This window comes from Ictidomys tridecemlineatus, chromosome 10, assembly GCF_052094955.1.
Source record: "Ictidomys tridecemlineatus isolate mIctTri1 chromosome 10, mIctTri1.hap1, whole genome shotgun sequence".
Lineage (NCBI taxonomy): Eukaryota > Metazoa > Chordata > Mammalia > Rodentia > Sciuridae > Ictidomys > Ictidomys tridecemlineatus.
Window position 1 is genome coordinate 78,994,289 of NC_135486.1, and position 25,115 is coordinate 79,019,403.

Sequence of the window (25,115 nt, forward strand, 5' to 3'; positions counted from 1 at the left end):
CACGTGGGCCTGTGCGTCAGCTCGGCGGTAGAAGCTTTCCTAGCCCCAGCCAGGATTGGGGCCTGCGCACTAGAGCTTTAATGTTTGACGCTTGCGCACCGCTGGGTTTCGGCTGTAGTAGAATTTTTTTCTCCAAACGTAAAAAGTGAGAAAAAAACAAAATGTTCTAGAGGACACTGTTTTCATCCCTTTTTTCCCAAAGGCACAGGGGCTTCCATATGAATTTGTCAGACAGGAAAAAAGCCTTGCAGAAAGACAAGAGGAAACCTGGTTTGCAATGCGGCCTTCCATCTCCCCGTCGCCTAGTAACTGTTTCCACAGCAACCGCAAGGCCAACAACGCTAAGCATTCCTGGGAGGAATAGACAGGGTATTTTCTTTTCTTCTCCAGAGAGAACTGCTAAGAAGGGGTCAAAGGGGGGATTATGTGAAAGAGAAACCTGAGTTCCTTGAGAAAGCAAGGAAGCAAGAAAAAGAAAGGGGAAGCTGTGAAGAAAGAGACTGAGATACGGGTATAGTGAGAAAAAAGTTGAGAACACTAGTGAAGAAGTCATTTGGTGATGATGGATTCATCGTGCTTTACTGAGAGCATTTATAACCTCATACCCAGTGACTTGAAGGAGCCGCCTCAGCCTCCTAGGTATGTGGGTAAGCAAAGGTTGTAAACAAGAATAAGAAATAATGATTCCATGTCCAGATTAACTAAGTATACATAATACAGGACTTTCTTTTTTTTTAATACCAATATGATTTTATCGGAATATTTATGGACTCTTAAAAATAAAATATATTTTTGTCTCAATGAAGTAACCTTGGATGACGACTTCTTAGAGGTTGAAAAATCTAGGTGTTTAGCTTTTCACATTTCAGATGACAGCCCCATGCTATAAGATGGTAATTTTATTATGTTACACTTAGCCTCCTATTAATACATTGTGTCATTTTTGTAACTTATCTAATTATATGTGATGTGTTATACAAAATAGCATAATATGTCATGATGTTATTCAAAAGAAAAAAATCAGTTTTATTATTCTGTATAAGGACATTTGATGTTTGATTTCAGGAGCCAAGTGTTGTATTTCTAACTGCACTACTACTCCCTCTCTAAAGGCAGAATATTTTCCCCAAAGATTATTGTAAAATAAAAATTCCCATTTGTTTCTGAGCCTCGGTCTTTTGATTGGCTAAACAAAGTAGATAGAATATATTTTAAGGTCTTTTTTCAGGTTTAATGGAATAGTGGAGTGAATAATAGTTGGCTAGCGACCCAGAAATATGTAATTTAGTTAAAATTTTAACAAAATTGTTAGTACCCACTAATTTCACCCAAATCTCACAAAGGGAACCACAAATAAACAGTCCAGTTACTTGCCTGTGTAAGTACTTCTTAGAACTTAATTAAATCTGTGGGGAAAAAAGTTAACTGGGAGAGAAAATCTTTTTCCTCATAGGTTTTGAAATATATTCTTTCATTTATCTTTATCCTGTTCCTATATATGTCAATATTACCTTTAAAAGAGCACTGGGCTAAAAAAAATAGACTCTAAAACTAAATTTTTATTTGTTTTTCAATCTGGAAAACAAGTGGATTAGATAGTCTCAAAGGTCTCTTTTGAGTATGACATCAATAATTTTTACTTATCATTTACTTGGGGTGTGTAGCAAAACAAATGGGCAAGTCATTCAGTTTTAAACCTGAGCATCTGGTTTTAATTGGAGCAATACCTGTATTGTATTTCCATTAGTTTCTTAAAATCTAGTAGAAATTGAAAAGAGGAGTGTAAACTAAACTAGGATACAGTTTTCAGAGTTTATAAAAGAAAGTTCAAATCATGTATTGCTGACCCAACTTTTGGTCCAAAATTCCTGTATACTATACAAGATAAAGTTCCTCCTCTCTGTAACACCTTGGTAGGTTGTACTTTCTATAGAATACTAAATTTGAATGTTAAGATATTTTCTTAGATAGGTATTATGTTCATTAGTGAATTTAAAAGCTTTACTGTATCTAGACTTTTTTTTCCAAAAAAAAAATAATTTGATCACTTAAAAGAATAATCACTATTCATTTGGAATGCATTAATTGAGCTCCTATTAAGTGTATAACAGTGCTAGTATATCAGTTCTTGGAGATGTTGGAGTGGCAGCAAAAACTCCTTGCCTTGCTTTTATTCTGAAGAAATACATAGAAAAAGGACTAAGTGAGAGGAAATGAAAAGCATCCAAAAGTGGTGCCAAAAGAACATTCTGTTATGGTGAATTCAGTTTTCACCATCAGTAACAATCTGTACTATTATACCTATAAATTCTGAAGTCTTTCTAACATTTACTTTCTTAAAGTCTCATTGACTTTGCTGAACAATCTGTTTCTTGACTATTATGAATTCTTAGATGACATAGTCATTTTTTTAGAGAGAGAAGAGAGAATTTTTTAATATTTATTTTTCAGTTTTCGGTGGACCCAACATCTTTATTTTATTTTTACGTGGTGCTGAGGATCGAACCCAGCGCACATAGTCATTTTTATCCTGAGGATCTTTCCTATTTAGTTTGCTGAATTTAATTGCAAGAATTTAATTGAGGAAAGCAGCAAACTTTTTATGAACTTATATTCAAAGAAAGAAAATTCCAAAATCTTTTGTTTTCGGCATAATGAAATTTTATACTAAAATTACCATTGCTGCAATCTATGGTCTCAGTCTTATGATAATTTCAGAATCTACTATTCATATTTCTCCTCTAGCTAGGCAATCCCTGAAGATTTCCACAATAATAAAACACTATCTTATCTCTTATATTACTTTTATCCAAATGCTCTTTTCATGTTTATACAACACACACACACACACACACACACACACACACACACACACAGTTAGACCTTACTTTTTATCTAAAAGGTTCAAATCATCAGGAAAAACAGTTAAACAAATGAAGATATGGTACAATTAATAGAATCACTTAAGTAATGTAGAAGAATTTAAAAATCTGGGAAACTATGTAATGGAAGGGATAATTCAAAAAAGACTATTTTCCCCTTTAAACATACAAATGAGGGGAAGGACAAATCGGATTTTTGTTAGCAAGGGAAATCACAGCTACCATATGCAGTTATTGGCTTGCTATTTATTCATTTTGAGTTGTTACCTCTCACTTAGATTTCTACAGATAAAATAACACATAGTAAGAGGTCTTTATATATACCTTAAGATGTTGAGAGATAAAATATGCCAACACCATTCTTTAGAATTTGTTGCCAGGGAAATTTGTAGGTAAGTGAACTTTTTTAAAGAAGATTATTCAATTAAAAAGTAAGGATTAATATCTTAAGCAGTATATATAATATATTGTGGTATAAGAAGTTGTTTCTAGCCAGGTGCGGGGGTGTACACCTGTATTTCCAGTGGGGAGGCACAAGTTCAAAGCAAGCCGCAGCAACAGAGAGGCGCTAAGCAACTCAGTGAGACCCTGTCTCTAAATAAAATACAAAATAGGGCTGGGGATATGGCTCAGTGGTTGAGTGCCTCTGAGTTCAATCCCTGGTAACTACCCCACAAAAGAGGTTGTTTTTAGAAGAAAAGTGTGTTAGTCTGTGTGTATCTGTTTATTATCTTAACCAGACACCGTGACTCAAATTCTTAAGAATAAGAGTGTCCTCAAGGACACAGGTAAGATAAAGGGGTATGTAGTTTTAGTTTTTAAAAATTTAATCATGATGGATATCCAATAATAAAAAAAATAATGCTATTTCTATTAATGTGTTCGGTGTATTAGTACTATCATCATTTCCCATTTTCTTTGATATCTTTGCCCCAATACATTAGAACAAAGAAGTATTATAAATAACAAAACTATATACTACATAGTAAATCATTAGAAGACTAAAATATGCACACTATTGAAGCAAAAAGTGCTTATTAGTTTCGTTTCATTTATTCAGGCAGTGTGCAGACTGATTAAAGATCTGGGCCTTAATATCAAATTTGTGTCTCAGTCTCAGCTCCTGTTCTTCCTCTCCACGTCAACTTTACAGGCCTGTTTTTTCTTCCATAAAACTAAAATAATATTACTTATCTCTTAGGGTTGTTTTGAGAATTAAATTATTATTGTGAAAATCATAGAATAGTGACAAATATTAAGCAGCAATAAAGTAATAATTATACTCAATGGCATACAGTGTTGTAACCAATTAAGTGTAGAGCCTACCTTAGACAAACAACTAGGCTAGAGATAGAATTGGTGTCTGTTTTTGAAAAATTAATTACTAGATATAGTCATGAGACTGAATTAAAGACTCTCACTTCAATGCCGATAGGTGAACTTACGGAGTATTGATTTACCTGTAAAAATTCTCCACAAGAAATAATGTGAAGAACTTTCTAATAGAGTCTAATCTCCAGAGTTTGTTGTTCCACAAAGGAGTGTAACATTGCAATAATATTGGCCTAAAATTTAAAGATAGACACACACACACACATACACACACACACACAGTTGTTACTCAGTTGCCCATCTTCATTCATTAGGGGGGAAATATCCCTATTAAGTTTTTTCAAACTATCCCAACTTTTGAGCACTATCATTTTTTGTGTGCCTCATGCTAATGATCTGACTTATTATGTGGTGATGGTTGACAATATGATGTAGTTGTGTCACATTTATTGAAGATGACAATAATGAATTATTCTAGCCTGTCAAATAATAAGTAAAAAATAGAGCCAGTTATAACATTATAGATAAGTAGGCTCACAAAAAAAATTTGAATCACAAAATTGCAATTTAAAAAGAGGTAGGAGTAGATGTACATTGTTTCATTGTTATTGATTATGACACCATTTCTTCCAATCCCAACTTCCATGGGAATTTTAAGACAAGAATATTATTATTTTAAGACATGAATATTATTATTATTATTTTAATACCTGAATATTATTTCCTGAAGATGTCTAATGAACTCATTTAATTTAGACCATAATGGGTTCCCAACCACTGAGTTCAATATTGAGGAAAGACCCCAAAATCAAAAAATCAATCAATCAATCAGTGATTTTCCAAATAAATTATCTGCACAAGGGAGAAGAGACTACAAATTGTTCAAAGTAGTATAGATAACCTTCTTCCAATTAGGGATGGAATTCTCACCTTAAGCAACGGGAACAACCAAAAAAAGATATGAAATAATGAATTTCAAACACTAGACAACAGGCAGCACAAAGCATCTTCCCTAAAAGAAAGAAATGAATGAGGCAAATCCTATAATTGCCCTAATGTTCTCCATACAGAGAATTTCAACAGTGCCTAGGAATTTCCCAGAGTTAAGAAGACAGAATACAGAGTTTGGGAAGGCAAAAGTCACTGGAATTCAGTGTAGTGTACCAGAGAGGAGAGTAGGAGAGTGTGTGTGTGTGTGTGTGTGTGTGTGTGTGTAATGAAACTACCAAAACAAGAAAATCACTGCCAAAAAGCTGCAGTGCCAGGTAAAATTCACATCCTCACCAGTCAGTAGAGACACCTCTTACTACACAAGACATTGGAGCTCTCAGAGCATATTACCTCAGTTGAGGGTTCAAATCTAAAGTAGTCCTACTGTAAAACTTAAAAGCAAGCTTTAAAATGGTCACATTGTTTCCAACTATCATAACTGTATCCCAGCATAAAGCTTAAGAACAATTTTCAAAAATGCCAAAAGAAGGAAAGAGAAAAATTGAGCAATCAATATTGTAAAATTCAGTGTTTGGCATCCAATCAAAAATTACTAGGCATACAAAAAAATATGAAAATACAAAGCATAACATGTAAAATCAGTCAATGTGAAACAGACATACAAATGACATCAATGAGAGAATTAATAGACAAGGACATTAAAACAGTCATTTTACATATTCATGATGTGTTCAGAAAGATAGAGGAAAGCAGAGTCAAGGTACCGAGAGAAATGGAAGAGAAACCAACAATAACCCAAAGATCCAAATCTAACTTCTAGAAATAAAGAATACTATGTCCAAAATGAAAATAGTATACCAGAATGGATTAACAGCAGCTAAGACACTAAAGAAGAAAATATACGTGAATTTGAAGACAATGGAACAATACAAAATTAAACACAGAGAAAAAAGTCTGAAAAAGAGAACAGAGTATTGGTGAGCAAGGGACAATATCAAGCAGCTTAATATAGGTCTAAATGTAATCACAGAAAAGGAGGGAAAAGCTAGATAAATAGGAAATATTTGCATAAAAGTAAAAAAATTGTCAAGTTTGGTGAAATCTCTAAATCCATAGATTCAAGAATTACAATGAACACCAAGCAGAGAAAAAAAGAAGAAGAGGAGAAGGAGAAGAAGAAAACCAGACCAAGGGACATTATAATCAAATGTATTAAAACTCTTAATAAAGAGAAAAATCTTAAAATGCAGTCAGAGAAGAAAAAAGAAACATTGCATAGAGGGGAGAAAAAGGACAGCAAATTTCTTGTGCTGAAGGAATGGTAGCATTTGGCAACTTAGATTTACACAACAGAATGAAGACTACTGGAAATGATAAATATATGAGTAAATATGAACTTTTTTTCAAATCTCTTTAAGACATATTTGGCTATATTTAAAAAAAACTATCTCAATGAATTATGAGGTTTTTTGACAGAGAAGTAAAATATGTGACAATACTAGGACATAAGTAAGAGTGGAGTGAATGCAATATTGTTTTGTAAGTTTTTGTTGTTGTTTGGGTTGTTTTGTTTTGTTTTGGAAGTGCAGGGCCTCCTGCTTGCTAGAGCAACATCCCTGCCCCAAATCTTACAGCATATATGAAGTGGCATAATATTATTTGAAGGTAGGCTATGAAATATTAAACATGTGTACTGTAAAGCACCAAAATAAAACAAATCCAAGGCAGAATAGAGACAGAAGCAATAATCAATGGGATATGTTGCTGGAAAATCCAGCAACATGGAAGATTTAACAACAAACATACTTGTAAATTATATTAAACGTGAATGGTCTAAATATGCCAAATATAAGTGATTGTTGGTTGGATAAAAATATACTATATACTTTTTAACTTTTTTCTAGTTATACATGAGAGTAGAATGAACTTTAACATATTATACACAAATGGAACACAACTTCTCATTCCTATGGCTGTACATGGTGCAGTCACTCCAGTAGTGTAATCATACATGTATATAGGATAATAATGTCTATCTCATTCTACTGTCCTTCCCATCCCCACAGCCCCACCCCTCCCATCATTGCCCTCTACAAAAATCAAAGTTCCTTCATTCTTCCCTACTCCCCACCCCACTATGGATCAGCATCCCCTTATGGCTTTTGTTTTTTGGGGATTGGCTTATTTCGCTTATCATGATCTTCTCTAGTTCCATTTCCCTGCAAATGCCACAATTTCATTCTTCTTTAAGGCTGAGTAATATTCCATTGTGTATATGTACCACATTTTCTTTATCCATTCATTTGTTGAAGGGCATCTAGGTTGGTTACATAGTTTAGCTATTGTGAATTAAGCTGCTATAAACATTGATGTGGCTGCATAACTGTAATATGCTGATTTTAAGTCCTTTGGGTATGATCCCCCCACACACAGGAGTGGTACAGCTAGGTCAAATGGTGGAACAATTCCAAGTTTTCTAAGGCTTTGCTTTCCAGAATGGTTGCACCAATTTGTAGTCCCACCAGCAATGTATCAGTGTGCCTTTTCCCCTACATCCTCGCCGACACTTATTATTGCTTGTATTTTTGATAATTGCCATTCTGACTGGAATGAGATGAAATCTTAAAGTAGTTTTGGTTTTAATTTCTCTAATTGCTAGAGATGATGAACATTTTTTCATATGCTTGTTGATCAATTGTATTTCTTATTCTGTGAAGTGTCTGTTCAGTTCCTTAGCCCATTTATTGATTGGTTTATTTATTTATTTTAATTTTTTTGGTGTTAAGTCTTTTGAGTTCTTTATATATCCTGAAGATTAGTGCTCTGAGGTGTGTGTGGTAAAGATTTTTTCCCATTCTTCAGGCACTCTCATCATATTATTGATTATTTCCTTTGCTGAGAAGAAGCTTCTTAGTTTGAATCCATCCCATTTATTGGTTCTTGATTTTACTTCTTACACTTTAGGGGTCTTGTAAAGGAAGTCAGGTCCTAAGACAACACAATGAAGAATTGGGCCTACCTTTTTTCCTACTAGGCACTGGGTCTCTGTTCTAGTGCATAAGTCTTTCATTCACTTTGAGTTGATTTTTTGTACAGGATAAGAGAGATTTAATTTCATTTTGCTACATATGGGTTTCCAGTTTTCCAATACCATTTGTTGAATAGGCTACTTTTCTCCACCTTTATCTAGTATGAGGTAACCATATTTATGTGGGTTTGTGTCTGTGTCTTCTATTTTGTATCATTGGTCTACATGTTGACTTTGGTACTAATACCATGACATTTTGGTTACTATTGCTGTGAAGTATAGTTTAACATCTGGTATTGTGATGCCTCCTGCTTCACTCTTTTTGCTTTGGCTTGCTTTGGCTATTCTGGGTTTCTTATTTTTCCAAATGAATTTCATAATTGCTTTTTATAGTTCTATGAAGAATGTCTTTGGGATTTTAGTAAGAATTGCATTAAATCTGTAAAACAGTTTTGGTAGTATGGCCATTTTGACTATATTAATTTTGCCTATCCAAGAGCATGGGAGATATTTTCATCTTCTAAGATCTTCTTCAATTTATTTCTTTAGAGTTTTGTAGTTTTCATTGTAGAGGTTTTTCACCTCTTGTTAGATTTATTCCTGACTATTTTGGGTTTTTTGAGGCTATTATGAATGGGGTACTTTTCCTAATTTCTCTTGCAGTGGATTCATTGGTTATGTATAGAAATTCACTTAATTTATGGGTATTGATTTTATATCCTGCTACTTTGCTGAATTCATTTATTAGTTCTAGAAGTTTTCTGGTGGAATTTTTCAGATCTTCTAAATATAGAATCATGTCATCAGCAAATAGTGATAGCTTTGAGTTATTATTTTCCTGTGTGTATCTCTTTACTTTTTTTCATCCGTCTGATTGCTCTAGCTAGAGTTTCAAGGACTGTGTTGAATAGAAGTGGTGAAAGAGGGCATCTCTGTCTTTTTCCAGTTTTTAGAGGGAGCGCTTTTAATTTTTCTCCATTTAGAATGATGTTGAAAATTCTATATTTTTAGGAAATATCTCTTAAAAATTAAGACACTGACAAGTAAAAACTCTATTGATGGAAAAATATATACTATATCATAAAGGAATGCTGGAATGTCTATAATAGTATCAGACAGTAGATTTTAGAGTACAGAATTTTAAAGGAATGAAGAGTGTATTTTATAATGATGAAATGGTGGTCAGTTTTTAAAGATGATAAAGCAACACTAACAGTGCCTCAAAATATATGAAGCAAAAGCTGTTTGAGTTAAAAGAGTTAACCAACTCCATAATTATAGTCAGAGATGTCAGCATCTATCTTTCAGGAAATAGAAAAGGTACAAAATCAGTAAGTACAAGAAAACAGGAAGTTCACCTGAAAACATCCTCAACCAGTTTGATCTAATTGTCATTTAAAAAACACTTTATCCATGATTAGTATAATATGCTTTTTTTTTCAAGTATATACAGAACACTTGCCAGACTGGACCATATTTTGTGTCATCAAGTGAGTATCACAAATTTTGAAAGGATTGAAGTTATATAAAGTATATTCTCCAGATATCAAGGAAATAAATTAGAAATCATTTAGAGAGGTTCCCGGAAAGCCCAAATATATGAAACTGAACAAACATATCTAAACAAACTTCTCAAAGATATAAAAATGTAATTTTAAAGGTATTTTGGGTTACATGAAATTAGGCATAATGAATCAAAATGTATGGATGTTGCTAAAGAAGTGCTGAGGGAATTTTATAGCTTTAAAAACTTATATTAGATAAAGCATAAAGGTTTAAAATCTAATACTTAAACTTGTACCTTAAGAAACTACAGAAAAAAGAAAGAAAATTAAACCTAAAGAAAAGAAATAATAATGATCAGTGCAGTAATCATTAAAATGGAGAACATATCTCCATCAGTGAAAATCAATAAAATTCTGGTTCTTTGAGATCAATAAAATTAATAAATTCCTGCAAGATTAATAAGGATTGGGGAAAAAGAAAGGGAGGGAAGAAGGGAGGAGACACAAATTACTAATATTAGGAATAACAGAGGGGTCATCACAGCCTACCGTACTGATGTTCAGAAGACAATAAGAAAATGCAATACCTTTGTCCTGGCACCTATTTCTTAGGCCAGTGCTTCCATCTAGATTTCACAAGGCTCATTCTCAGGGCTCATATCAAGTTGCTTTATTGCTATTGTTCTCCATTTGAATATAGTTGTATGTAAATTAGAAATGTGTGCCTATTTTTAAACTTGAAATATTATTGCTAGAAAAACAAACACTATGACTTTATGACTTTGTAAATTCAATTTCAGGTACAAATCAATTTTTAAGACAACTATAAAAAATGACATGAAAAAAATTAAAACTGCAATGAAAACTATGGGACCAGCTAAAGTTGAAGTACCTACTCCAAAGGATTTCCTAAAGAAACATTCGAAGGAAAAAACTCTACCACCCAGTAGGTTTTATCACTCTTTCTTTTTAATATTGAAAATATTAGCTAATTTAGGGCTGGGGTCATAGCTCAGTGAGTAGAGTGCTTGCTTTGCATGGGTAAGGCAGTAGGTTTGATCCTCAGCACCACATAAAAATAAATTAAATAAAGGTATTGTGTCCATCTACAACTAAAAAAAATTAACAAAATATTAGCTAATTTAGCTAAAAATTATTTTATTGTCAATAAATATTGAATATGAATAGCAACTTTGCCTGATATTACACAGAACTTGGGTGACTAGAAGAAAGTAGAAGTAGAGAATATAGTAGAAAAAGAGTGGGAAGGGATAAGTTTCCCCCAAAATGGACTGCTGATGGGGCAAGCATCTTGAACTCCATCTTGGTTTGTCCAGTAAAGCCCCACTCCTAGCATTAAGTGCCTCCTCATTTCAATTCCTACTTATGTGGCTTCAATTAAAAACAACAATTATTTTCAGAAGCCCAAACCCCAGATAGTTTCTGATTAATGAGCAAGATCTCTCAAGCATTTAAACTTTGTTGAATTTATTTTTCTTGGTGCGGAAATCCAACCCAGGTCTTTGCATATACTAGGCAAGTGCTCTACCTCCAAGCTACACCCCAAGCTCTTTCTCTGATCTTTTTGCTAAGAGATGGAAATTGCAGTTACTACTAGTTGTTAAAGCAATACCAGGCTCATTTTTGAGTATAGGCTTTCACTTTCTCAGAATCTATGACCACAAAGCACACCCATGAAGTGTGGAAGAGGCTTCATGAATGAGTGCCAGCTTCATGAATGTGCTACCCATGCAGTTGCATAGCACCTGCATTTAGAAGGGTCCCACATTTGATTTAATGCTCTGCTCTAGCAATATTGAAACTCTTAATAGTTTTTGATTGTGTAGCCCTATGTTTTTGTTTTATAGTGGACCTCAAAAATTATGTAGTTGAGTCAATTCATAGAGTATATTGATATCAGGAAAGAAGGCTATTAGGAACATGAGAGTGTAGGGAAGTAGATGTGTGTCAAAGTCTCCATGAAATCACACTCTTCCTATCCTAGGTATGTCTTGCTTGTTGTCTTAGGGCAGGAAAGAAAAGAGCCAAATGAGTATTTCTCTTTAAAATGTTGTACTTTTTATGTCTGCTGGCATCAAGGAAATAGTGTAACAACTCAAGCCCAACTTGGGGTGTACATTTTGGCACAAGTGAAAGTACATCACATTGTGGCAGTGTTTTATGTCTTATAATCCTCTTAAATAAACCATACCCTATGACAAAGGGTAAGGTAATTATCAGGAAATATGGAAAAAGCAAGTTGAAAATAAAAAATTCATGCTTAATTCATGACTTCCAAAGTCTCTTTTCTATTTTCTTCTAGTGGAATCTTGGTATTTTGTGACCAACAATACCTTTTGAGAATACTGGAAAATCTTAAAATAGAACTCAATATTTTCAATGCCTTGAGACCAGCAATATCCCTTGGGTCCTCATGTATCTGCCCTAAGGCTAAGCATATTATATAATACAACTACCAAACTACATGAATCCTATGTATCAAATAAATGAAAAAATAAGTCTTCTTATAGATAAAATAAAGCTTCTTCCTGAAATCCATCTCTTCTCTCATAAATATTGTAAGGCAAAAGCAAATGCGAATTTTAACTAGCCTAAAGAATAACTAAGAAATTCAGGATTAAAGCTGAAGATGTAACTCAGTAATAGTGTCCATATTCAGCATGTGTGAGGCCCTGGGTTCATTCCCAAGTGCCACGCATACACACTCATAATCAGGGTGTTGCAGGAGCTTTAAAACTGTCCAAAACTGTCCAGTGAGAGACAGCAGTTCTGGAAGTAAGAAAAGTCCATCATTGGGATGTCAAACAGGATTGGTTTCTTCTAAGGCATTTCTCCTTGGCTTATAGATAGATGGTTTTCTTTTCTGTGTCTTCACATGGTCTTCCCTCTTTGTATGTCTGTCCAAATTTCTTTTTATGAGGACACCACTCAGATTAAGGACTACTGTAGTCCTTCATTTTAACTTAACTCTTTTAGGACCTTAATCCTAAAGACACACACTTTGAGGTGCTGGGGATTAAGAATTCAATTTGATGATTTTACAGTAATTTTCCTCTGAAGAAACAATTATTGGTAATATTGATAGTCCCCATAAGTTTTTAGTGTTCCTTATATAAGCATTTTAAACAGAGCTGACCATTTTTTATTGTAGTCTTTATAAAATATATCTCATAGTAGATAGTAAAAGTGTATTAGTGAGCTAGCATATAATTTAGGATGCTTATCCTTCTCCCTAAGATTTTTATACTCTTTTTCAACATATTATTGGATTATGTTGTACTTAATATTTTTGTATTTTGATTTCTTATATTCTTAGCTATTTTATTGAGGTATGGTTGACATATAAAAAGCCCTACATAATTAATGTACCCAACTCAATAAGTTTGGGGATAGTAAGAACTTTTTACTATAGGTATTTGAATTTATTATTAATAGAATCCCAATATCTGGATATTATAAATAGTATTGAGTAGCAATGTTGATACTTAATATTAACAAGGAAATGTTATATTTAACAGAAAAAAAATTTGATTGGAATCAGCCCAGGAAGCCTACTGTGCCACTGAGGACTGATCATCCAGTCATGGGAATACAGAGTGGAAAAAATTTTATAAATACAAATGCAGCTGATGTCATCATGGGAGTGGCTAAAAAGCCTAAGCCAGTTTATGTTGACAAAAGAACTGGAGACAAGCATGATCTTGAAACTTCAGGACTAATTCCAAAGTACATCAATAAAAAGGTAGCCTTGTCATGTTTAAAGTGAGAACTGAGATTTAAATAACTCAAATGTGGTATTCCTAACAACTGTCTATGTTATCATTAATAGTGCTTTATCTGAACAAATTATCTAGATTGCCAGTTCTCATTCCCTAGCAATTTGTGTTTGGTCCAAATCTAATGTGATGATAACAGAGAAATTGTAATGAACAATCCACAGAGTTCAGTAGGTGAAATTTACAATTACGTTCCTTAATTTCAGTTATTAATATATTTCATAATTAAAACAATTTTTTTCTGAAATATTTTAATTTGGGGTAAGGTGAAAATGTCACTAAAAGCACATTTACTATATATTTATCTATTTCTAGTTTGATGCAAAGCCTTGAAAGCACTGTCAAATAATCTAGTTCTTTCGGGTCCTTCATTTCTATCTGAAAACATGTTTATAAGCTAGGCATATAATTTCATTGGTGGATTTTAGAGAAGCTTGGGTTTACTGGTGTAGATATAGAAGATCTTTAAAATTAAAAAGCCTACAAAGAAAAGCATACAAATCCTGTTGTATTTTGTATACTTAATATACTTATAGAGGATAAGAGTGCTTGAAACACATGTTAAATGAGTACAAAACCCTAAAGAAAAATAATAGTAAGTTGTGGAAAGAAATGGGAGAAGAAAGGAAGGGACCAAAGAAGTGAAGGGAAGGGAAGAAAACAGGAGGGAAGGAGGAAGGAAGGAAAAAGGAAAATTTCCAGTGGCGATTGTAGTGCAGTGAGCTGCCCTGGTAAATCCAGTGCCTGTGGCAAATCAGAACAGAAACCTCAGGCTATTCTCAGAGAGCACAACTTATTTTCCGTGCAACTATTCTTACTCAATATTCCAAGATCACTTCTGGAAGAGTTGTAGCAGGAATCTAGAAGTCAGTTACACATGCTGACAAAGTTTCTTAAGGCTCTTTGTGATACTTCCTCCTTCTTGGCCTCAAGAAGGTGCTCATAGTCCTTGTCTCATGGTTAGGAAAAAGTGAAAATTTTCTCTCCTGGCTTATTTATTTATTTATATTGTTGTTGTTGTCAATGAACCTTTATTTCATTTATGTATGTGCTGAGAATCCAATCCAGGGCCTCACACATGCTAGGCAAGCGCTTGACCACTGAGCCACAAACCCAGCCCCTATCCAGGCTTCTTAAAGTCATTCTAATCCATAATTTCTGCCCTATCACATAGAAACTCTTCTTCTTTGATTGTTATGCCACCAACTGCCATACACTTTGCCCTTCATCTTGGATGCTCTCTGCCTCAGTTTCCCACTTCAAAGTATATTCTATATTGAACAAAAAATTTGGAGAATCCATCATGGAAACAGAAAACACCAGGTTAATCTATCTGTGTTTGTTTACCAAACCATGACAAGACTGGCACCTACTGTCCTCTTGGTGTCACTGATTAAACAATGATGAAAAATTTATTCCACTAAATTTCTGATGAAAGATTTATTCCACTTAATTTATCAGGGTTAAATTTTAAAAATATATTATTAATAAATTAGAAAATAAATGTTTTTAAAGACAAAGCATTTTTTTTAACTGAGTAATCCTCATGTTTTAGATTTCAGTAAATTAGGTGTCATTTGTATTTTGAGAAACAATTTGTGAAAACAAATTGAAGGTGGATGATTACATGAGGTCTATAGCAATAGTAGTGAGACATCATTTCAAATCCTAGCTCTGCCACTTTCTGCTCCTGTGATCTCTAATAAGTCATTGGGTTGTTCTGAGGATTAAATGTTATAAAGAACTTAACACAATGCTTAGGCACCTCTAAAAGTACAAGGAAGAATGAATATTATATGCAGTTTAATATTAATAGTATACACTTACCTTCAGTGATTCAGCACCTAGAAATATTTCAGATCCCTAAAGCTTTTGCCCATTTATGAGATTATTTTTTCCTAAAATGTATCTCGCTATTCCTTTTCTTCAACGGAGTCTGCTGACTATAATTTAGTCTTGTGTGTAAAGCTACAGAATTATCATCATTATGAATATCCAGTTGTGCTGAGTTATAATGAACTGTTGCCCTCTGTATTTCCTGAAGTGCATTAATCTGTTTATCACTGCACTAACTGACCAAAACACTGTGCCTTTAGAGTTTATCTGTATAGGGCAGTGTACTTTCCAGAACACACTTATATCTAAGATTTCTATCCCTTTTTTAGTCGGGATGGGTTAGGTTACACTGAAGTGACAACCCCAAAATTCCAGTAAATCAAAGCAACAAAGTTTTATTATTTGTTAATAAATAAAGTTTTATTATTTTGCTCACAGAGGATTATTAGAGGCTCTGCTTCTTGTCCTTTTTGGACCCAGAAAACTCAAAACATTGCTTGTCACTAGGCCCAACAGAAGAAGAATGAGATTATCCACTGATACCTCTACACACACTGGACAAGTCAGGTTACCTAGCTAAATTTTACTTCAAGGGGAGCAGGACAGTGTTGTTCTACCAAATACCTAGGAAGAGAAGACCCAGAACACTGTGAATAACTTCAGTGACTACCATACTTCTCAGTTGCTGCTCCCGAAGAGGGTCTCCCCTGACAACCTTATTTATCTATAGTAGCCTCTGTTATTTTCTTTACCCTTTTTAGCCTTTATTTTACTTTATTTTATTTCATACAGTCTTTTCTCTGGATATCCACCAGAGACCCCATGGATACCAAGATCTGCAGGTTCTCAAGCTGCTTACATAAACAGTGTAGTGTTTGCATACAAACTATGTACATCCTTCTGTGCTTTAAATCATCTCTCAATTACTTTTAAATCCAAAACAGATGTAAATGCTATTTAAATAGTTGTTTCACTGTATTGTTTGGGGAATGACATGAAAAGAGTCTGTACATGCTTTTTCAAAAATATTTTCCATCCATGGTTGAATCTATGGATGCAGAACCTTCAGATATGGAGGACTAACTGCAGTCAGCTTTTGGTGAATCTCTCTCACCACAGAGTGCAAATGCCATGAGAGCAGAAACTTTGCCTTTCTTATTCACTATTATACCTTTCACCAAGTACATTTCTCAAATACTTTTTGAAGAATGAATGTGGAATAGTTCTGTTTCTGTAGACAATGAAATCAATGCATGCATTAATCTGAAAGAATCACAGCTGATGTCTTCGCTATCAATCCTTCTAAATAGCCCAGGAGCCTAAAAATGTATTTTGCCTTTCTAAAAACAACTTGAGGGTTCCCAAGTCAATTTTCTCTTTGAGAGGCTTCATATGATGCAAGGACTTTGCTTTTCTAATGACTTGGGCACATTGATCTTCTTTTATTTAACAAGATCATGAAAAAGAGACCTCAAAGGTACTCAAGAGATTTCAAGGTAAAAGGTTTTTCAGTAGATTAGGTGTTATTTATATTTTGAGAAACCTATACAAATAGAAGCACATAACATATAGAAAAGAAAAGCCAGCTCTTAGGGGTAAAGGATGGAGTCATGAGAACAGGCACTGGGAACATTCAGAAGAGGGAAAACAAATAAAACTCAGTTTTAGAAGACTAGAATCAACTAGTTCTCTATGGGAAGTCACTGAATTTTGTCATGTGGAGCAAAGTCTTTAAGTCTGTAAAATTTCTTTTTTTTTTCTCTAGTCCTGGTTGCTTTATAAACATATGTAAGATTGCATTCAGAATTTTAGTAATTTTTTTTCTTGAAAAATCCTTACAGGATTATGGGATCACACCTGAATACATATGTAAACGAAATGAGGAAGTAAAGAAAGCCCAAGAAGAATATGACAATTATATCCAGGAAAACCTTAAGAAAGCAGCTATGAAAAGGCTCTCTGATGAAGAGAGGGAAGCCGTTCTCCAGGTCAGTGTTCTTTGATTTATACTGGTGTGTCACTCTTTGGGACATCTCTGAAAGGCCTTCCAGTCTGCCCTCTACTTGGTTATTGAAGCCAGCACTTTGACTTTCATGTCAGAACAATCTCTTTTGGTTATAGTGACAAACTCCATGCAGCAAAGCTGACTCTCTGGCAGAGCAAAAAGTTTTAATGTAGGAACCCATGGAATAATGTTTTGTTACCAACTTGGTGAGTTTGCATTGTAAGGAAGCCTACCTTCTAATACAATAAACATGTATAAATAAGGTAAAAAAGTATTTTTATTTTCATTCTTATGTCCCTGAATTTATATTTAAAAATGCCCATAAATCAGATATTTTTCACTAGATGGAGCTCTAGAATAATTGAAACTATACCTAAACCAATTATTTTATCTTTCCTATTAACTCATGGATGCAGAACCCTCATTATTGTGGGCTGACTGCATTTGGTGTCTTTGTCTCACCACAGATGACAAATTCCATGAGAGGTATAGGAGGTACCCAAGGGTAGCTTTATCATTCAGGGCTCCAGCAGGAAATAGAAAGCATGTTCAGCTGGAGTTCTAAGAGAATTTAAGAAGAAACTTCTTACAGAAGTGAAGAAGGATTAAAGAAGCCAACAAGGGACACTGAGGGTGCTCATGACTAAGAACAAAGGGCGTCTACCACCACCTGTGCTTGAAGGGCAGGGACAGGTAATAGGGTTATCAGGGCCTAGTGAAATCTGGAGCCTGAAGAGGGGCCGCCTGTCACAGACAGTCACAGTGCAGCTAGAACTAACATCCAGGCAGTGCTGAGGGAGAGGGGTAAGAATACCCAGCCTCTCTCCCTTTCCACCAGTGCTTGCTTTGGCTGAACTCAGTCAAAAGCCAAAGGGCACAAGAACCAGGAGACAACCCATAGGAATCAACTCCTGCCCTCCACCCCTAGTCAGTGAGCAGGCAAGAAGATGGAGAATATTTGAGGGTATGGTAGATACAAAAGGAATGTGAAACAGTAGGTACTCCTTATGATATGACCAATTGTCCTATTTTTTTTCAAAATTAACAATGTTATTTTAGCTTTAAAATAGAAAAGGGAAAAATTAAGAAGTAAAAATAATGGAAAAGGCTGGGACTGTGGCTCAGTGGTAGAGTGCTTGCTCAGCATGCAGTGGACCCTGGGTTTGATCCCCAAGGGGAGTAGAGGGGGCACTATTGTTGCAATGGATAAAAGACTTTTTTTTTAAGATAAAATAACAACAACAAAAAAAGTGGAGGCATCTTAAAATCAGCAAGGAGGCTACTGCAACATAATATGACATGTTAGTTCTATTTAGTTTTCATCTCTATATGTTGACTTTGATCCAAACACTGTTGTATACATTAGAAGATAAAAGCAAGCTGTCCTCTAAAAGAAAATCCAGAGAAAAAGTATAGCTGCTGTGACCACAAGTAATATGGAAATATCACCAACTGGCTATGAAAAACCTTTGATATTTGAAAGTGCATACATATATAGATTTCTCTCTGCAATAGGTACTCCTGTGGAGCACTGTGGGAACATATTTCACATTTCATAATGAAAGACCATGAAGACATAGAGTTCTTTTGAAGACTTCTTTTTGGAATATGTCTTATGCCCTATTGAGAACTATGACAACCTATTTCCCTCTTTTTAGAATTTAACCTAGGTATTTTCTTCTCTCTTTCCTTTGCCCAGGTCTATAATATAATCTTACTTAAGGGCAAAAGACTGGTATTGTGCTTTTCCCCAACAAATCTATTCCATACAGTGTACCCTATTGTGTTACCATTTTTACCTAAGCAGGGGACTATATCTCTGAACTTTTATCATCCCCAAAAACTTTCCATAAGTTTGAATTTGTACTATGAAGGCTTATTATGAAGCTTTATTATATGATACCTCTAATCCTCTTTTAAACCTAAGATATGGCCATTTTTTTCAAGGATCATGTTTTCCAGGCAATATTTTAAATAACATTGTCTGTTTTAGAGTTTTTCTCTCATGTCAATAAAACGATCTGTGCCCATAATGAATGATGAAGAGTTAATTCATTGAATTAAACTCAGAAGTTTAAGAGCATTTTGTCAGTGGAGCCCCCTAGTGCACTGTGATAAAAAATGATAACCAGGCAAAGATGGAAAAAATCTTTATCACTCCTAAGAGACCCCTAATTTTGAATCTGTTGATTTTTGAGACGATAAAACATTAACTACATTATTGAATTAGCATATGGGATACATTTAATGACATTCCAATCATTTCTAGAATACATTAATGGGAAGTATAGATCCCTTGGCTATGGGGAGGACAATTTGTTCTTTCTAATATATTGAAAGGATATATAAATTATCATCTTTTGCAAAATTGATTTTTGGCATTTTTACAATCCCATTTTGTCAAATATAAGAAAATATAGCTAGCTGTGCAAGTCAGACTCAAGACTTTGGGTATGATTTTTCTGTTGAAGAGAAATAAAAAGAGGATTAAAAAGGAAAAAATATGAAGAAAAAAGTAAAAATTTCATAAGAAATAATTTCCTGTTCAAAAATGTCCTTTACTTGGCAGTATCAATTCTCAGTTGTTGGTTTTTACCAAAACGTTTGCTGTTAGCTTGGTACCATAGTACTCATAACCCTGCATATGCATATTTGATGTTAAAAATGAGTACAGTAACATTAAAAACAGCACAAATAAATACTCCCAATGGGGATTGAGCAGACAATCAAGGACAGAATTCGGCCTCTGTACAGGATTTTTCATTACTGTGGCCAAGTCCCTGGTAAATATGTATCATTTTAAAAGTTATTTTCATCAGTATCTTTTACCTGTTTACAATTTTGTTATCAGTACAGTTTCTTTACCATTTACTTACTTTTGCAATTTGCTTCAGTCTTCAGTTCTGTGTATCATTTTCAGGGGCTGAAAAAGAACTGGGAAGAGGTGCACAAAGAGTTCCAGTCCCTCTCAGTCTTCATAGACTCCATACCGAAGAAGATTCGCAAACAGAAGCTGGAAAAAGAAATGAAACAGCTAGAACATGACATTGGTGTAATCGAAAAGCACAAAACTATTTATATTGCTAATAAGTAATAATGGATTTTTAAAGCATATAGAAAAAACATGGAAGATATAAAAATGAAACCATAAGTTTTTCAAAGAGGAAAATACTATGAAGGAAATAATAGTCAATTAAAATGCTTAAGCAATGTTTAAAGAACAATTGAATTACTCATTAAATAAAAGAAAATGTTGTTTTTATTAGTTTCACATTTTTCACATATCAACAAACCATTAAAGTTTGAGGTTATGTTCCAGTTCTATAATGTAGTTCATTATTATGATGTTCTTGTTTCACATAAACATTAATTTTCAGACCCTGAAAAATAGCCAACATTCATAACTTCAATATTTTTTCTGCACTGCACAATACAAAAAGCCTAACTTTGAAAATTATATTTTGAATTGAAAATATAAGCATATGCTTTTTTTCGTACATTAGTGTGTTTCTATATATTGTTTCTGAGCTCCACAATTTAAAAGATAGATTCTAAGGTAATCTTTGTCATTTGTATTTATTCCCAACTGCAAATATTTTCAGTATTCAGAACAGTATATATGATGAAAGACTTATATTTGGAGGAAGAAATTTAAGAATATGACTTACAAAATCAAGAAGATAACCTATAAAAGGCATCATGAGGGATGATTGAAGAGAATAGTCTTTTACACTTATTTGTGAAACATTGATATTCTGCTTTATTCCCTAATTCACTATGCATATTTCACTAAATTGTGTTATATTTTTCATTTGGGTCCTTTCTGTTAACTATTTTGTGAATTCTAAAATTACTTTTTATAAGATTATATAATCTGTTTAGCAATAAGTTTATGTAAATGGAACTGTCATCACTGAAAATAAGAATCTATACATACCTAAGAAGGAAACGATTTTATGAAATGTTAAATTAGGAAAAGTTAGTAAAACAGGAAACTATAACATATCAGTGAAATATGACAATTTCTATCACTTACACTGATTTTTATCCTATAGACAATCCTTCAAGCTTTTTTATAAACAGAATTTGAAAGCATTGGTGAAAACTTTGTTAATTAAATGTTTATATATAAATATTTTGAAAATTCATTTTAAATTTTTTTACATCCCTTGTGAGATTTAAAATACATCTTTTTCATTCCTTTGTTAATCCTAGGACAGACATAAAATAAAAGATAATGTTTAATAAATATAAAAGACAGTATATGATAGATTTTCACTAGCCAGATGCTTTTGAAGGTAGGCTAACAGTTTCACAGTGAACCCAAAATGTATTGTTACATAACTGTAACAGAAACTCAATTCTTGCTTATGTAATAGCACTATGCTGTAAACAAGTCAATAAGACCCCTTTTTCCACACTGTTGCATAGAAACCCAGACTTTCAGACTGGGTAGATTCTATCCTGTGCAGAGCTGGGGAGTGCCATGTTGAGGCCTGAGTAAGCAATCACAGTTGCTTTAGCAAAGTAACTCCAGCTCTTAGCAATCTTATAAGGTTAAATTTCCCATTTCCAGCACTGTCCATGTGAACTAGAGTGGGGTGTCCCGTGTTTCATGGTCACTCAGAGACTCAATCTCCTTGGTCTAGTGGCTCCCCTGATACAGTTGGCCTTCCCTGCCAGAGTTAAGAATAAGATTTCGAGTATTTTATTTGTAAAATTATTGCTATACATACTTTTTTTAAAAGTAATTCAAAATCATTAACAATGCAAAATTATTCTGATTATTTCAGCCTTATAAATGTTATGCTTTGGAGTCATGAGTGGGAGCTGCCTTAAATGTTAAAATAATAACTGTGACTTTAATAACAGATTTTTTTCTTGCTTTCTGTAAATGCTCACTAAGAAGTCCAGCTGTTTTTCCATGACCCACAGTGTTGTGCTAGATGGACTTCATCCCTTTTGTCTCTCACAGCCTTCCTAGGGAAACCTGCATGTCCATTGTTCCTGGGAGAACATTTGATACCATGGGACCCCAGCCTTGGAGAAATCCAGTGCAGTCTCTTTCCATTCTCTCTCTCTCTCTCTCTCTCTCTCTCTCTCTCTCTCTCTCTCTCTCTCTCTCTCTCTCTCTCTCTCTCTCTCTCTCTCTCTCTCTCTCTCTCTCTCTCTCTCTCTCTCTCTCTCTCTCTCTCTCTGCCTTGTTTTCCTGGGTCATCCTATCAATCAGAAGAGGCATAGGCACCTGACTCAGAGGGTCAGCCAGTCACTGATCAGATTCTCTTAAGATCATGAAAGACAGACTGCAGTCTTATGGTAGTAGACACCTGAGCCTAAAAGGTCAAATGTCATTACTGTAGCTAGTTTGACTTGGTTTCTGTTCCTGCTCCAAAGAACTCTTGAGTAGAATAAAGATTGGATGTAACCTGATCCTTTGCTATAATCTCTTCTGCTTGAGTTCTTGAAATGCAGCCTTTTTCCTACCCTTTGTAACCAATGTACTCAAAACACTGAGGTTCTAGAGGCTTCCCAGACCTACACACATGATTTCCTCTGCCCAGAAAACCAGCCTTTTCTACTTCTCTTCCTATGAGTCTACTTAGTAAATCCCTGGCCCTCAAGGGTCAGTTCATATCATATTTCTATAGCACCCCTCTTTGATTCCTTAGAACCCAGCTTTATGTTACAGCATTAATCATGTTGTATTATATGTGTCTGGATATTTTTCTGTTTCCCGTGAGATTGAAAGTTTCCTGAGGGAAAAGGTTATGTATCCTTTATCTGCATTCCTTAGATACTATAAAATAGCTGGTGGAGAGAATATAATAAAGAAATCTTTTATTGAATAAATTCATCAACAATATCCAAACATGAATTTTAATGACCCAGTAGTATTTTTTCTCATGACATAAATCAAAGGATAGGAATTTTTGTTTCCAAATAAACCAGTTGATATCATACCAAATAGTTGGTACCTGATCAAGTCAGGAAGAGGCAATTTCATGTAGTGGTGAAGCGTTGGGAGAAGGAGTGAAGCAGACTCAGGTTCATGTCACAGTTCAGACACTGACGGTGCTAAATCTTTCTCCACTATGCTTTCCTTTTCTGTAAGATAACTCGTAACTGTGCTTTGTAGCATTATGATGTGAATGACGGAAACAATATTTTTGTAACAGCACAGTCAGAAAGATGACATGTGGAAAGACTATAAGTTTTTTGCTAACACTTTGTAGTAAGAATTCTTTCAGTTCTGTAGTAGTTTTATCCAGTTGGTACTAGGCCCATTATCATACTGTCAATAGAATTTGCCAAACTAATAAAATCTGGTGCAGGAAAGGACCTGATTGAAAGGCTTACAAATCTAACCTAAGGTTAGCGTAGCCTGGTTAAACTCCTGAGTGGCACACACAGATGATAACAACTCTATATTCAGTAACTTCTATCATTAGTAACTGGCCAAATTTTGGCAATACTTTCTAAGTACCTCAGAACAGACATTCCAAAATGAAAGATAAACTTTAAGTAATTGTTCCAGAGTCACTGAGGGGAAATATCTGCAAGACTGTTTCCAATAAAGCCTCATGGGTAATATTTACTAGTGAATTAATGGAGCTCAGGACCTGATCTCAAGTCTGGGAGTACAGTTCATTATTCTCAGGACCTTAGAGAGAAACTGCATATGAAATAAAATGCACTTGAACTTGAGCAACATCTTAAAGAAACATCTCTCATCTACATGAAATAAGTCCAATCAGTGCATTCATCCCCAGTGATCAAGATATAAGGAAGTCAAGCCATAATCAAAAGGCTAGAATAGAGTAGAAAGAAAAAGAAATATAGATTATTCTATAATAATCTCTTCAGCTAACATAGCTCATTCATTGTCATTCAACAAATATTGGTTGTGTCTATTACATGCTAGAAACTTCTAGTAGCTGGGCACATAGGAGTGAACAAAATAGTTATGCTAGGAAGATATAAAGCATCACACAAATGTGTTTATAATTATAAATTTGGTGTTTTGGGAAAAATAGTATATTATACAAGAGACTATCAAGGGAGTCCTAAATCAGATTATGTAGGAGCTTACATCTAAAATTAGTCTAGGGAATTTTAGTAGAAATTTGGAGACGTGGGAAAGAGAAGAGCTGCAGAAGGGAAAGAATTCAAAGCAGAAAAACGTGCAAAGGATCTGAGGTACCCATAGGAGGGAGGCAGCCATTGGGAGGAAGGTACTAACTAAAGATGAAAAAGAAGCTGAGCCATTCATGTGTTTTAGGCAGAGAGGTGCCACCATGCAAACTACACTTATTATTTATTTATGGAAATACTGGGAATCCAACTCAGGATCTTGCACATGCTAGACAAGCTTTCCACCTCTGAGCAAAATGCCCAACCCTGTAATCTATTTTTAAGTAGTCCCTTACTACATGGATTGAAGATGGTATAGCCCAAGGTTACATAAGGAAGTTGAAGCTCAGTTATTGACCTCAAGACATATTTAGGCGGTAAAAATATTTAGGACAGAAAGAGGAAAGTTTCAAGGCAACCAGTTGAGCAACCAGGAAGTTGGGGTGCCACTTTCTGAGTTGAGGAAATCTAGGGGAGAATATAAAGAAGAAATCAAGAATACAATTTTAGATATGCTTACAACAATTTTGTGACATTCAGTTGGAAATTTAGATTGAGCAAGAGAGACTGAGACGGGGAGAGATTCGAATCAGAAAATGGATCTGGGGTAGGATGATAAATCTGGGAACTCATCAGAGTGAATAAGAT

At 34.4% G+C, this 25,115-nt stretch overlaps 2 protein-coding genes across 11 annotated transcripts in view; one reads left to right on the plus strand and one right to left on the minus strand.

The window, feature by feature from the left end:
- Thnsl1 (threonine synthase like 1) overlaps positions 1–25,115 on the minus strand; it is a 138,246-nt gene that overhangs the window by 8,572 nt on the left and 104,559 nt on the right. For all 10 annotated transcript variants that reach the window (XM_078023291.1, XM_021722977.3, XM_040277608.2 and 7 more), the window contains one exon: positions 20,213–20,349. The gene's annotated coding sequence lies outside the window, so the exon portion shown is untranslated. The remainder of the gene's footprint in view (positions 1–20,212; positions 20,350–25,115) is intronic.
- Positions 75–23,211, plus strand: Enkur (enkurin, TRPC channel interacting protein). The gene is made up of 5 exons (XM_005320243.4): positions 75–639; positions 10,499–10,644; positions 13,238–13,461; positions 17,173–17,319; positions 20,257–23,211. The coding sequence occupies exons 1-5, from the start codon at positions 560–562 to the stop codon at positions 20,428–20,430; spliced, it is 771 nt and encodes a 256-aa protein (XP_005320300.1). The 5' UTR covers positions 75–559; the 3' UTR covers positions 20,431–23,211.

Coding starts and splice junctions, on each gene's coding strand:
- Enkur (XM_005320243.4), top strand. CDS start 560: ATGATGGATTCATCGTGCTTTACTGAGAGCATTTATAACCTCATACCC. Junction 10,645..13,237: donor GGAAAAAACTCTACCACCCA/GTAGGTTTTATC, acceptor TATATTTAACAG/AAAAAAAATTTGATTGGAAT. Junction 17,320..20,256: donor AGAGGGAAGCCGTTCTCCAG/GTCAGTGTTCTT, acceptor TATCATTTTCAG/GGGCTGAAAAAGAACTGGGA.